The sequence below is a fragment of the Brassica oleracea genome, chromosome C2 (genome assembly GCF_000695525.1).
Source record: "Brassica oleracea var. oleracea cultivar TO1000 chromosome C2, BOL, whole genome shotgun sequence".
Lineage (NCBI taxonomy): Eukaryota > Viridiplantae > Streptophyta > Magnoliopsida > Brassicales > Brassicaceae > Brassica > Brassica oleracea.
In genome coordinates this window covers 10467797-10482204 of record NC_027749.1, presented here as the reverse complement: position 1 = coordinate 10482204, position 14408 = coordinate 10467797, and the positions used below count along the sequence as shown (strand labels likewise).

At 34.8% G+C, this 14408-nt stretch overlaps 2 protein-coding genes and 1 pseudogene across 3 annotated transcripts; 2 read left to right on the top strand and 1 right to left on the bottom strand.

Annotated features, from left to right (window-relative positions):
• Positions 1 to 367: 367 nt before the first annotated feature.
• Positions 368 to 3730, bottom strand: LOC106323410 (annotated as a pseudogene).
• A 4430-nt stretch (positions 3731 to 8160) lies between these two features.
• LOC106326292 (pectinesterase QRT1-like) lies at positions 8161 to 10315 on the top strand. The gene is made up of 5 exons (XM_013764305.1): positions 8161 to 8610; positions 9109 to 9304; positions 9384 to 9587; positions 9680 to 9915; positions 10021 to 10315. Exons 1-5 carry the CDS (start codon positions 8258 to 8260, stop codon positions 10166 to 10168), a joined length of 1137 nt encoding a protein of 378 aa, XP_013619759.1. The 5' UTR covers positions 8161 to 8257; the 3' UTR covers positions 10169 to 10315.
• Positions 10316 to 12044: 1729 nt separating this feature from the next.
• Positions 12045 to 14009, top strand: LOC106324964. Of its 2 annotated transcripts, XM_013762966.1 has the most exons (6): positions 12047 to 12313; positions 12540 to 12894; positions 12985 to 13069; positions 13208 to 13294; positions 13388 to 13639; positions 13727 to 14009. In XM_013762966.1, the coding sequence occupies exons 1-6, from the start codon at positions 12156 to 12158 to the stop codon at positions 13801 to 13803; spliced, it is 1014 nt and encodes a 337-aa protein (XP_013618420.1). In that variant the 5' UTR covers positions 12047 to 12155; the 3' UTR covers positions 13804 to 14009. The 2 variants fall into 2 exon arrangements, with proteins under 2 accessions (XP_013618419.1, XP_013618420.1); XM_013762965.1 differs by having other exon boundaries at positions 12045 to 12313; positions 13208 to 13639.
• The last annotated feature ends 399 nt before the right edge of the window (positions 14010 to 14408 follow it).

Here is a 14408-nt window from a genome sequence, read left to right as displayed (position 1 = left end):
CCATACTAGTCAGACGGAAAAGAATCCACTAAAATCAAAAAACATATGTATATAATATTCGCTACCTAATAAGGGGTCAAATTACTGAAATTCAACCAATTAATCAAGGTATCAAAATTCTAGTCATTCTTAGATTTAAACTCTTTCTTGGGAGTATAGAATCACAACCAATGAATCACAATCGAGCTTAATAAGAATAACTCTCTTATTAATCTCTTGAGGAAAATAACTCAAAACCTCAAGCTCTCTCAATCTCACACAATTCATAATCTCTCACACAATCTCTCAACTCATAAGTTATGCAACACTCTTGCATCTCCTTATATATAAATCAAATTTCCTAAATTCATTAGGTATAACATATTTCCTAATCCTTTAACCCATAATTCGGTAGGATTAGAAGTTAACTTATTTACCAAGTTTCCTTTTTTCTTCAAGCTTAATCCAACATTCTCCCCCTTAAGCTTGAACTCCATTTTCGATAAGTCTTCAACAATACCTCTCATCTCCCAATCTACTCTTGAGCTCTCAAACGGTTTCTTGGTTTGTTCCACCTCGTGAAGCATCTTCTCGTACTTCTCGTTTGTTGGCTTAATGACCAGCTTCCTATCTTCTTCACGTGTTTTGTAATTCTGACCACCTAGGCTCAACAACCTGTTTTTCAACACACGCTCACTTGACGCTTGGTGAAAAGCTGAAGCTAAACTCTGCATATCTGGCTCACTCTTCTCCTCTTCCTCTTTCGACCTCTCCAATTCTGACAAGGTCTTACTCTTCTCATCCTTGAAAATTTCAAGCTTAGTTTTTAATTTTATTTCCTCTTTCTCAACCTTAGATAACAACTCTTCCGCAATTTCGAGTAGATGTTCAGATTTCTCGAGAACTTGACTTTACTTAAGCCCCACCGTCGCCATTAGCTTGGCCTTATCCTTGAGAGCAATCACCTCACACTCCATAACCTGCAGTCGCGTATTGCTTCCTTCCAGCTGTTTTATCAAAGACACCAGAGAGACTGAGGCATATTTCTTCATCATGTTGGTTTCTTCCAACTGTTCCTCCAATTCTATGGCTTTGGTACACCACTGGTCAGCAAAGCCGTACGCATGGGACCTTGCCATTTTAAAAACTTCTATCGCAGCATCAAGCTTCTCAATGATCTTATCTCGTTCTTTAACCTCTACTTCAAAGTTTCTCGCTTTCTCAAGCTCACTTTTCAAAACAGCTATCTCTTTGTTGGAGATGGTTTCTTTCTCTGCATGGATGGAAATCATCTTGCTAATATTTTCTGCTCGACTCAGAGGCAGGTTCTTGGCGTCGTTAGCTGCGACCAGTTTTAAGCTAACTTTCTCTAGCTCTCGGGTTACCAACAGTAGAACAGCTGAGTCTGAAGCATGTTGATTCTTGACAATCTCGAGTTCTTTCTTAAGTTCTTCTTCTTTTCTATGAAAGGCCTCTACCCTTGCCTCAACGGTTTTGAATTTGCAATCCAAAAACCTGTTTGTTGGCCTTCCTGATGGCACAAAAACATTCTGTGCAGATCCAAAACAACACACGAGAGGAGGCCACCCGTACGTGTGACTGATATCTTCGCTTTCATGTTTGCTCAGATCAATCTCTTCTCCTTCACTGTCGGCATCAATGGCTTTAACAACCAAGGCTTTCTCGGCATCACTAACCTCATCATATGTACTACTAATAGTGACTAAACCATCCTCCACGTCTTTATCGTTCTTAACAGTCCTCTGTCTCACTTTCTTCTCTGTTTTTCCTTCCTCCACATTAGAAGAACCTTCTGCTGGTGAAGCTTTCTTTCTAGTTCTCAGTGGCTCTTTTGTGTCACTTTCTTTGTCTGAAGCATCATCACTATCTACCAAAAACTGAGAGCTTTCTTCTATAGGTTCATCCTTTGCTATAACTTTTGGCAGAGAGGTAAGCCCACCACCATTCGGCAGCAACTGGTTTGTAGTCACAGGAGGATTCATTGCAGCAGCATTAGCTTTAACAGTAGCAGCAATGGTGGCTATATGAGCAATAGCAGCCTGGTGCTGTGAGGTATCAAAACCAACAACACATGCCTTTCTTACAACATCAATCTCATTTTCTGAGTCAGACTTATATTCCTCAAACCCATACTCTTTCGCTTGTGCTTTCTTTGCTGCTTTCGTAACTTCTTCCTCCTCTTCGGTGAATTTAAAGCCACTACCTACATAGCCAGTTCCATGAGCTTGTTCAGTACCCTGTCTAACCTTTGCCATGAAACCATCAGCGATTGCTTTCAGATCATCGGGGATTGGCTGCTCAGAAAGTTCCAGGGCCTTGACTAAATACGGTGCATATTTTGCATCATCTTCAGCGATAAATGTCACAGCACAGCCTTTCTGCTCTGCCGTTCCTGTCCTGCCAATGCGATGCACATAATATTCATAGTGGTTCGGAGCATCATAGTTTACAACTAACTCAAGCTCTTTCACATCTATACCCCTAGCTGAAACACTTGTGGCAATCAATATATTGCACACATTGCTCTTAAAGTCAAATATTGTTGATTCCCGATCAGATTGCTATTTACCACCGTGAAGAGATAGACAAGGATAAATCCTTTTAAACAAATCCTTCAACAAGGCATCACATTTTTTCTGCGACTGCACAAAAAACAAAATCTCTATTTTCTCATACCATTCCCCGAGAATTTCCAGCAGTCTTAAGAACCTCTCACTCTCCGGTCTGACTTCAACTAACTGTGTTATATCCTTATTCACAACACTCATTCCACCAACCTGTATTTCAATGGGCTTGTTCAAGACTTTACGTGCCAAAGTTTCATCTTGACGTGGAAAAGTGCCAAAAAAAGCACAGTGTGCCGATCATGTCGAATATTTCGAATAATACGCATAATTTGAGGCTCAAAACCCATGTCAAACATATGATCAGCTTCATCCATTACCAAGAATGTGACCCTTCGCAGATTGGTGATTTTTTCACTGCTTGTGCAAAGAATATCAATCATCCTGCCATGAGTGCACACAATACCACGTGGAGACTCACACTGAATAATTAACTGGACGTCATTGATATCTAGACCATGAGTAGCACCACTAAGAACCATATCAAAAATTGTGGCTTGAAGCTTCTCCCTCAACGGATTGATTCTGAATTTCGATACAGCATTAGGGTTATCAATTTTGACATCTTCCACGCTCAGCTTCACCTTCTTGCTGCTGTTTTCCTTCTTTTCTTTCTTGACGTTATCGTTCTGCCCTGTATCTAGATACTCAGGGTCACGGTTCCATAACTTAGCCAAAGAATCAATCCACTCACAGACTTTAACAATTCTGATCTCCTCCTCTGTATCAGAAGTTTCTTCGTCAGTTTCGTCTCCCTTGTCCTCATCGGTTTTAACTTCATTCAGCATGTAACCCCTCTTACAAGATTTCCCTGTCCTTTTATAATACAGCAGCAGAGATTTCTCACGTCTTCGACTTCCTTCACTAACTTTGGAGCTTTCAGTATTTAATATCTTATCTCCACTAGAAGCCTTCTTGTGCTTCTTTCTCTTCTTCGATTTCTTTATGCCATCGTCGCCAGATTCAGAATCATGCCTTTTAACACTTGCCATCTTTTTTATAGACTTGCGATCTGCGAGGGTTCCTTGAGATTGAACCACAATATTACTCGTTGTCGTCATCTCTTCGACCGTGTAAGACTCCAGTGAATCTAACTTGAACACCATAACCAATACAATTCCCCATAACGTTTGCTCAAATCTGAATTTTAGGGATTGAACTTTATTAGAGGTCCAGTATTGAACCTGTTGCTCTGATACCACATATAGAATCACAATCGAGCTTAATAAGAATAACTCTCTTATTAATCTCCTGAGGAAAATAACTCAAAACCTCAAGCTCTCTCAATCTCACACAATTCGTAATCTCTCACACAATCTCTCAACTCATAAGTTATGCAACACTCTTGCATCTCCTTATATATAAATCAAATTTCCTAAATTCATTAGGTATAACATATTTCCTAATACTTTAACCCATAATTCGGTAGGATTAGAAGTTAACTTATTTACCAAGTTTCCTTTTTTCTTCAAGCTTAATCCAACATGGAGTATCAAAATGGATAAACTAACCCAAATCAATTCTTATCCAATAATTTTAAGAATATATGGATTATGTACTAATCCAATCCATTTGACAAATGGATTTGTTCAATGCATAACTCATTTAAATTAATGAGTTAATAGTTATATTGGTTTACCGATGAACAAAAACTTTACAATTTAAATAGTTATTGTATATCGTTATTACGTAACAATATGAAATTCCAAACCACTAAAGTTTAGTATTTCTATTACATCTAAAATCTAATATGAAAAGTATAAAAAATTCTTATACTACTCAATAAATTTAACTTAATTATTTATTTAAGATTTAAAATAAATCAATATACATATATTTATTGATAACATATATTTTTTATTGATTTAGTTATTTAAAATTTAATTAAAATATTTTACTTATAAATAAAAATTTAGATGTCGCTAGTAGGAAGTGGTGCTGTGGAATCATACTTTAAAAAATAAACCACTAAAATCATAGTTTGTATAAACCAATAAATCATGTTTTTATTGATTTAGTAATTTCAAACCCAGCTGTTAATATTTATTTTATATTACTGGAATTGCATAAATTTTATTCATTCTTACCATATTTTATAAAATATTATTAAATTAAATTTTGTTTGTTTTAAAATTTTAATTAGCAATGTATTTTCCTATCAATATAAAACTAAACTAGATTTTGATCCGCACGCCCTTAGTGTATTTTTTAAAAAAATATGATGCTATTTGTTTTTTATGTCACTATTTAGGGTTGGGCAAAAAACTCGAATTCGAAGAATCGAACTGATCATAATCCAAATAAGTAGTACCAAATCCGAACCGAAATTGATTAAATATCTGAATTATTCAAAATTTTGGTATTTGAAGAACTGAAGCCTAATCCGATCTGAACCGAAGTATTTTGGGCATCCAAAATAGATTTATATACTTATATATATTAATTATTTTTAGATTTAATATATATAAAAACATCCAGAATATATATGTTACTTTTAAGTTTGTTTAAATACTTGAAAATATATACAAATAATTAAACGTAAATATCTAAAATAGTTAAAATATACTCAAAACTCCAAAAATACTTAAATAATTATTAATTCTCTATCCAAATATTTAAAGCAAACCAATTTATATGTTAAGTTAGGTACTCTGACATATGTTTTTCAAATTTATATGTAATATATTCTATTGTTTATAGATTTTCTAAAAATTAAAGCATATAATAAATTTTAAATTTTTTAAAATAATTTAAATTGGATATCCAAATCCGAACCGAATCCTCAAAGATCTGAACCGAACACGAAATCCCAAACAGTCCCGAAAACGAACCCGAACGCCCACCCCTAATCACTATTATATATCATATATGTGTCATCATAAGTTACAAAATATGTGTTATCATATAATTAATCGTATTTTATACGTACAATCATATAAATAATCACATATATTATATTTTTTAATTTCAATGTGAAATATAAAAACCATTTAAGTTGGTGTTTGAAATTGAGCTTTGTATTGTATTTTTTTATATATATTGAAAATATTTTTATAATGGTTATTGGAAAATATGTTTGTAAAAATCAAATTTTGAATATATGTATATTTTTCAGTGAATTTTTGATATAAATCAATTTTAAATTATTATTTGATTTGAATATGTATATCAAGTAACATAAACCAGTTACTTTTTAATATAATGTAATGGACTTCCAATTTTTTTAATAGTATAAGCCTATTACTTTTTTTTCCTGACTTACTGCTATCAATGTTTCCAAACAACATTTTTTTAATTGCTATCTATGTTGCCAAACAAAAGTTTAAATTACTTCTACTTTAATAAGATAGATGTACTTTAACATGCAACTATCAAGCTTATTTTGTAACATTTTGTTATTGTTGTTTTATATTAAATAAATTTAATATAATTTTGTTTTATTTCTAGTGATAGTAATATATTTTTTTTGTTTTCATAATAAATATTTATTATTATATTTTTTTCTGAAAATTAAAACCAATATATAAAATCACCATTCAAGTTTTTCAAAAAGCTAAAATATACTCTAAAATTAAAAACTAAAAACCAAAAAATAAAAACCAAAAATGTAAAACTAAGTAAACAATTATGGCCTCAGTTTTCAGCTTTGGCTGAAAAAATAATTTGCTGGTTTGTGTTATGATATAATTTTGCGGTTTTGGGAGAGAGAGGAGAACCGCATGGACTTGCCTCCTTTTGGATAGAGCTTTTCCCAGGGCTGGAGAAGGTCTTATACTGCTAGCCTTTGTTTGGTTTGATATATTCATTCAGTCAAAATACAAACTAAAACAAAGTGGAAATGGAAGAGCCACTATAGAAGCTAAAACTTGTTTTATAAGTGGGCCTAACCAAAGACACAATTGTGTGTTTTGGCAGAAAAACATAATTTAATAGTTTTGTGGTAAAACACGATGTTGAGATTTTAGCACGAAACATGATTTAACGGTTTTGACATAAAAATTCAATGTTGCAATTTTGGCGGGAAAACATAATTTGTGGTTTTTGCGGGAAACATAATTTGCGGCTTTGGTGAAAATGTGATTTTGGCGGAAAACAAGATTTTACGGTTTTGGCGGCAAAACGTGAATTTATTGTTTTAGCATGAAAACTTGATTTTGCGAATTTGACGGAAAACATGATTTTACGGGTTCGACGGAAAATTTATATTGCGGTTTTGCTTGAAATACATGATTTATGATTTTTGGTGGGAAAATACGATCATGTAGTTGTGAGGAAAGCACCTTTGTTATTTTGGCGGCAAAATATTAGTTTGCGGATGTATGAGAAAAAATGATTATACAATATAATTTTGCGATTTTGGCAGGATAAAATAAGATTGATAAAAAAGTCAAAAATAATGTTAAAACAATTATGAGAATTTTTGTTAGGTTTAGTTTATTAAAATAGATTTAGATATATGAGAAAATTTATTAAAACTTTTAAAAAAATTAATTTTGCTATTTTTAATATATCTGATTTAAATTTCTGTTAGTTTTATATTTTATTGGTTTGATTTTGTATAACTCATTGTCTATTCCAGTCCAATTCATTTTAACTCAATCCACTAAATCAATTAGTCTATTATACCCATTAACCTATTTGTACTTAATATTTGTATCCATTAAAGTCTATGGTTTAAATATATATATATAAATGTTCTCTTATCTCCACTGAATATATATATATATATATATATATATATATATATATATTCAGTGGAGATAAGAGAACATTTATATATTTAACATCAAAAGTATTTAAATTGATTACTACATAATTAAAAGTTTTTATCTTTACCATTGTTACAATTATAGAAAAAAATCTGAAATAAGAGATAATACAAAATTTTAAAATATAATACAACTATTAGAAATTTTAATTTGGTGATATGTTTAATTATGGAGTTTATCTTATGGATAGTCAACAATTAAAGAAGATAATATAATAAAAGAATAGAATATGCACAATGGTTTCAAGATTTAATATCTTTATTCCTATCTTTTAACATTCAACATCATATTATCTTTATTTCACCTCATCACTTAACACATATTCAACTTTTACATATTACAATAATTTTGTTTAATAAAATTTAATATCCTATTTTACTAATTAATAATTATTTTATATGTCCAAACTAAAAACCTAGTTTATATTTATAGAGAATATAAAATAACAAATTTTGGTATAAAAATAATTTACTTAATTTACAGTGAAATTATTGCTCTTAAATAGTTAGAAAGATATGAAAATATGAAAAATCTCTATAAAGTGAAATGTATCACCGGTGGTCCATACTTTCTTTTTATTTAATATGTTAAATCTTTTTAATACCAAATACTAAAGATCATCAAATTTGGACTTTGAATATAATCATTGTATACAACAATTAGAATATTTTATTCCCTTCATTGTACATGGTGTAAGAGAGAGTCCTCGTACTTATTAAAAACCCATCTTATTTAACTCACTCCCACGTAAGAGGGTATAGAAGAAACAGAACCTGAAAACGTTTTTCTTCACAACTCTGACAAAAGAAACCACACTAATTAACTTTTTGTTTTCTTCTTCTGATCATTCCAGAGACATTCTCCATGAAAGCCAAAGCCTTTATTCCCTCGGTTTCATTTCTCTGTTTTTGGGTTCTGTTGGGTTTAGGGACATCAGGATTGTTGCAGAATGATGATAAAGGTAACGAGTTGGGGAGATACATAAGCTGGGAAGACTTAAGTGTTGTGGAAGATGTCAGAAGGGAGAGGAGCCTTAAACACGATAATGGGGTCAGCCGAGAATATCTGGCGCCCTCAAACACTGAATATGGGAGCAGAGTGATTGTGGTTGAAAAGAACGGAAGAGGAGACTCTGTTACAGTTCAAGGAGCTGTTGATATGGTTCCTGATTCCAATTCTCAGAGAGTTAAAATCTACATTCTTCCTGGGATTTACAGGTAAATCAAAGATTCTGAACAAAGACAAAACCCGTGTTTTTTAAGTAGAAGATTATAAACGTTCTGTTAACATTTATAATAAAGTTGGTAGGATAATCTTACACATCAGTTACGTGTGTAGTTTTTGTAATACATCTTTCCACAGATTCTCTGTCTGTGTCATATACTCTTGCGTAACTGGTGACTAGTAAACAGATGAAATTATAGGAATAATTATTTGTGGAATAGAATCATCATTCCACTTATTCTAAATCTATTTTGATGTGAAATGAATGTTCATAATACAACTATACCTCTCTCTCTACTCTATCATGCATCTATGGAATAATATGGAATGAAATAGAATTTTTTTTTTATTTTTTTCATTTTAACTGGTCAACATTTTAAGGAATGCAAAAGAATTAAGCGCAAAGATTTCATTCCAAAAAACGCATTTCACCGAATCTTTGTTTTTCTGTTTTTTTTTTTTTTTTAAACGTTATGTCTTGGTCGTTGCAGGGAAAAGGTGAATGTGCCGATCACAAAACCGTACATTTCGTTCATAGGCGATGAGAAGTACGTGGGAAAGACAGTAATTACTTGGAGCGATAAAGCTTCAGACCGTTATTCCAATGGTAGTGAAATCGGCACTTACAGAACAGCCACTGTTACAGTAGACTCTGACTTCTTCTGCGCCACTGCCATCACTATCCAGGTCCTATATCTGGTCTCTTCTTTTTGTTCTTCTCTATGGAGTTTGAATTTATTTGATCTGATTTTGGGAATGAGTGCAGAACACGGTGGTGGCAGTGCCGGGAGATCAAGGGAACCAAGCGGCGGCCCTGAGGATAAAAGGGGACAAAGCAATGTTGTACAGTGTAAGAATTTTGGGATCACAAGACACTCTTGATGATGAAAGTGGATCTCACTACTTCCTCAAATGCTATATCGAAGGAAATGTTGACTTCATCTTTGGCAACGCCAAGTCGCTTTACCGAGTAAATAACCCTTTTTCACTTGTCCATTAATCCTTTAATATCAAAAACAAAATCATCTTACATTTTTGTGTCTTTTGGTAAAAACACCACAGGACTGTTATATCAGCTCAAACGCAAAGAGGTTTGGATCCATCGCGGCTCACCATAGAGACAAAGAGAATGAAGATACTGGTTTCTCGTTTGTGAACTGTACCATCAGTGGAACAGGGAATGTTACCCTAGGAAGAGCTTGGGGAAACTACGCCAGAATTGTTTATTCAAACTGTTATATTGCTGATGTCATCACTCCTGCGGGCTGGGATGACTGGAGCGACCCTGCCAGGGACAGGTAACAACAACAAAAAAGGATCTTGAAACTGAGCAACTCAGCTGTTCTGTCTGAAAAAAAAAAACACAAAGACGATTTTTTTTTTCTTTTTCTTTTTTTTTGTAGTGAGGTGCTATTCGGAGAGTATAATTGCACAGGAAAAGGAGCGGATAGAACAGGTCGAGTACCGTGGTCGAAGAGTCTTACTCAAGATGAAGCGAAGCCCTTTCTTGGGATGGAGTTCATATCTGGTGATCAATGGCTGAAACTCTAAACTTCAGATACAAAAAACTCACAATGGTCCATTTAGCAGCTATGATTACCTAATTATTATTTTATACATTTGTAATCAAAAATCCGTTTTATACATTTGTAATCCGTTATGATAGTTATGCTTTTCCTACACATCTCCCGCCATCACCCACCTTCCTCCATTATTGTCATCTACAGTTTAGGAACAACAAAGTATTGAATCCTCTTCAATTTCTCCATTCTCTCCAACCTGATTATATAAACCGAATATGAAATTGTTTTCATTTTTAGTCGTATGTCTAAGCTATTTTGAACGAAATTGGCTTGGATCATCATTGATGGAGACTGAGAGAGAAGTTAGATCTCCTTTCACTTCAGTACGTATGAGGATATCTCACGCACTATGATTCTCAATAAGCAACTTGAGTTACCTCAGTTTGAGAATGTTACTTTGGGTTATATCCCTTTCTTACCTCTGTATGAGGCTATTATTTAGACTTTTGTCTTGCTGATTCTGGTTTATATTGGCTTGTTCTATTCGCTGTGGAAGTTCTCTTCACAGCTCTCAAACTGTATAAGGCTGTGCTTTGATACCTCTGAGTTTATAACGATATTTTTTTCCAATTTTTTATGTTAGAAGGTTTCCGCTTGGTCGGTGAACGTGATATGATCATAAGAGCAAAGGAATTGTCACGTGAGAAGGTAATGAGCTGTCCACATGAAGTGAGAAGAGAAACGGTTACACTAAGAAAGATAATATAAATAGATGAAATTGTAATAGAGAGAGTTAGTTGGTTAGTTGGAGCCTTGTGGCTTGGGCTTGTTTTTCCTAGGAGATTTAAGATAGCTTTCTCTGTAATTCCATTGTAATCTCTGTTTTCGACAGAAATATACTTTGAGTTCTCAGAATAAAATGGTGAAATGATGTTTTATGTCTACTTGTTTCTCCTTGCATTGAAATTTATTAAATGGGTCAAAGTCCAACAAGACAATGCCCAACATACTTTACAAGCAAAAGACCAATTGAAAGCCTAATTAATCCAAAATAAACGGCCCAAAACGAAAAAGCTCCCAAACAAATGGACCAAACTAAACAAATGAACTATGGGCCGTCAGCCCATAGACAAAAACAGTTGGAGAAAAAAACATCAAGCTTTCACCATGTGTTTGATTGCCTTGAAATCAATAGACACGCATGAATCTGCGACACCTTCTGATGCCATAAAAGCGTCACGACGGAGCTCCGCCTACTGCAAAGCCCAACTCAGAGAAAACCCGTTCAAACCGAATGGTTCTCCACCTAAGTCAGCCGAGGAGTCTAGTCTGACAAATCAACCGCTTCAAAAAGAAACCAATCGACATCAATCGAACCCAGACCTTCGCGATCCGTGCATGCACTCCGATCATTTTTATTGATAGAGGAAAAGTCCGAAGATGAAAACCACCTTATCGAAAGAAAGGAATAAGCAAGGGAAGGTTAAGAAATAGAATCGATTGAGCACAGAAACACTAGAAACGTTGATCATAACGGAACTAGGAGAACCCCGACGAAAAAAGTGAAGAGGGTCACCATTTCTCGGAATTAAAAGCCGGCGAAGATATGGGAACCACCGCTTCCCAGAAACAAACATCTGATCCAAAGATCAGACAAACAAAAAGACTTGAGTACTCTCGTCTTCTCCTCCCTGAAAAGTTTTGAGAGAGAGAGAGAACAGAGGGATGAGAGACTCCTTTTTTTTTGTTTGCCTCATGCATTTTCATTCCCTGTGGGAAGGTTTTATTAATGGGTCGGTTTAGTGATATTATGGGCCAACGGAACAATATCAAAAAGAAAAGTCAACATAACTCTCTTGTCTTTTCAGAATCTTTTTTTTTTGTCCTCGAGAAAAAAATTATTTTAACGGGAAGAAGCTGTAATAAGAGAAAATCCACAACAAGCAAGCGAAGGTTTACACTTTCTTTCTTCTTCTGATTGAGAGACACCGAGAGATTCGTCTAGCCTCGTAGTAATGGCGGGAATAGCTATAGTCTTAGATCTACTCAAGAAATCTCATAACACGCACCGTATCCACTCATCGTCGTCTCTGTCTCCCGCCTCCGTCGTCGCTTCTGCCGCCGCCGTTTCCGCTGCCGCCAGTGCTCCCTTCGCGTCTAGGTTTCTCTTCGGGTACGTCTCCTCTTCTCTTCTCCTCTTTATATTGATTTGATTCTCTGCTTTCTATTTGATTGGATGGATATAGATAAGTGTAATTGGATTTTGATTAAATCTCTCAGTTTGTTTTGTTCGTGATTAGGGTTTAGATTGAATAAGAAAGTCTTCAGCTTTTGCCCGAACCTCCTAGTTATTCAAAAAAAAAAAAAAATTGATTCAAAAAACTGTTTCTGTTATACAGTTCCTTTGAGCCTCGAGTTGCGTACTGTGATGCTGCAGCAGCTGGGATTGATGATGCTTACCTTGCCGCTATACGAAAAGTGTCTGCTGATGCTTTGCAGCTTCAACCGCCAACATACATTCCTAGCTCTAAGGTTTACAGTATCCAGCCAAAGCCGCTTTTCTCGGCCTTTGAGTTCAGGGCGCTTGCGATGACCACGGTGAGATCCCTCCTCATGTTCTATCTTCCTCTTTTGGAGGCTAACCCTGCTTCAGAGGACGATGATGATGATTTCCTAAACAATGGTCCCGAAGAACAACGCCGTGTAGACTTGATTGTTCCTCTTAAAAAATCTGCCAAGCAGATTGCACGTGAGGTTAGTTGAGAGGCTGAAACTGTGAACAATACGCATCGATGGTTGCTTCATGATTTGTAACTGTTAATGTTGGGTGTGTATATGATTCAGACCACAGTTGTGACTACTAGGAGAGTTCTTGAAAGGGTGGCTGTTAGTTATGTCTCGCAGCGTATGGCATGGAAAATTCTAAAGGGTAACACATCATCTTCTATTACTTTGCTTCCCAACAACAATCATTACAGAATAATAATATATAACATAAAAGTTAGTAGAACAGAACAATTAGCTCGGTTAACTGATCATGTGGACTAATAACTATGTATAAATGCAGATGTGCCTCAGTCAACTTTACGCAAAGCTGGTAGAGGCTGGCCCACACATGTATACATCTATAAAGTCAGCCAGACAACTCTTAGAGGTTTGATCATCAAAAGCTCGTTCTCTCTATCTTACATGAGCAATCTCCTTAAGCTTACATATATATGTTGTGTCATTGGTGGGGTTTACGCAGGACACTTTCTTGGGATTGCAGCATCATGGACAGTCCAAGTAGGCATAGAGATCTACAGATGTGTGTCACGGTATGTTAAACCCGTGGATGTGGAAGAAGAAGGGGAGCAAGTCGTGATATCAGAGCAAGCAAAGGATCTTGGAAACAAAGTTGTGGGAATCACAGTAAGATGTGGTGCTTCCTTAGTTTTTGCTGCCATTGGAGCTGGCATCTGCTCTTGTCTCATCCGTCCCTCCATGGGCCAATGGATCGGTAAGCTCAACTGTTATTGATGATAACTTGATGGAAGTTTTCACATTTTGTAACGATGATTGATGTGTATTTGTTTATTTAATGCAGGGTGCGCGCTGGGGGACTTGGCTGGTCCGATGGTTGTTTCGATTTGCTTGCAGAAGACTCTTCAAGCTGATAGTTAACTTCTTTTGTGGAATTTGAATTCTTTCTACTCTGTGATCCAATTTAGTTCAGAGAGTTCTGTTTTTGGTTTTCCGAAATTTTCTTATAGCTTTAACTGAAATCTCGGAACATTTTGATTGATGGACTCAAGATGTACAATAGTACAATAAGTCAGGTGATTATTTCCTGAATGATTTAATGTTAGATTCTGAAAGTTTCTTCTTGTTAAGTATTGACTGAACATGTTATTCCTCTTATGCAAATTGTCTGCCTGAAAGAATGGTTGTTCGAATTGTTTCTGCTAAAACCCATAAACAAAACCTCTTACACTAATGTTTAGCATACTAGCTAAAGTGAAAATCTTATTGCTACTACAATACACATGCCTTGATAAATATGTATAAGTTTATGAAAAACAATCAATAGTTATTTGATACTTGGTGACAACTGAATCTTCGTCCTTCTCTTTAGTTTCTAGCATTTCAATAAAAGCTTTCTAAAGCTATTTCATCTATATTATTAAGAGAGAAGTACCCATTTGAAAATGTTTTTACTTCATTAATTAAATTCTCTTTTTGTTTTGCTTGTCTTTTTCAGTTGCATTTATGAAATATCCTAAAACGAA

Bases quoted from the DNA above. Each gene is read 5' to 3' on its own strand.
- LOC106326292 (XM_013764305.1), top strand. From the start codon at position 8,258: ATGAAAGCCAAAGCCTTTATTCCCTCGGTTTCATTTCTCTGTTTTTGG. The intron at 8,611-9,108 runs GTAAATCAAAGA...TGGTCGTTGCAG, and splicing joins ATTCTTCCTGGGATTTACAG to GGAAAAGGTGAATGTGCCGA. The intron at 9,305-9,383 runs GTCCTATATCTG...GAATGAGTGCAG, and splicing joins CCACTGCCATCACTATCCAG to AACACGGTGGTGGCAGTGCC.
- LOC106324964 (XM_013762965.1), top strand. From the start codon at position 12,156: ATGGCGGGAATAGCTATAGTCTTAGATCTACTCAAGAAATCTCATAAC. The intron at 12,895-12,984 runs GTTAGTTGAGAG...TATATGATTCAG, and splicing joins CCAAGCAGATTGCACGTGAG to ACCACAGTTGTGACTACTAG. The intron at 13,640-13,726 runs GTAAGCTCAACT...TATTTAATGCAG, and splicing joins CTCCATGGGCCAATGGATCG to GGTGCGCGCTGGGGGACTTG.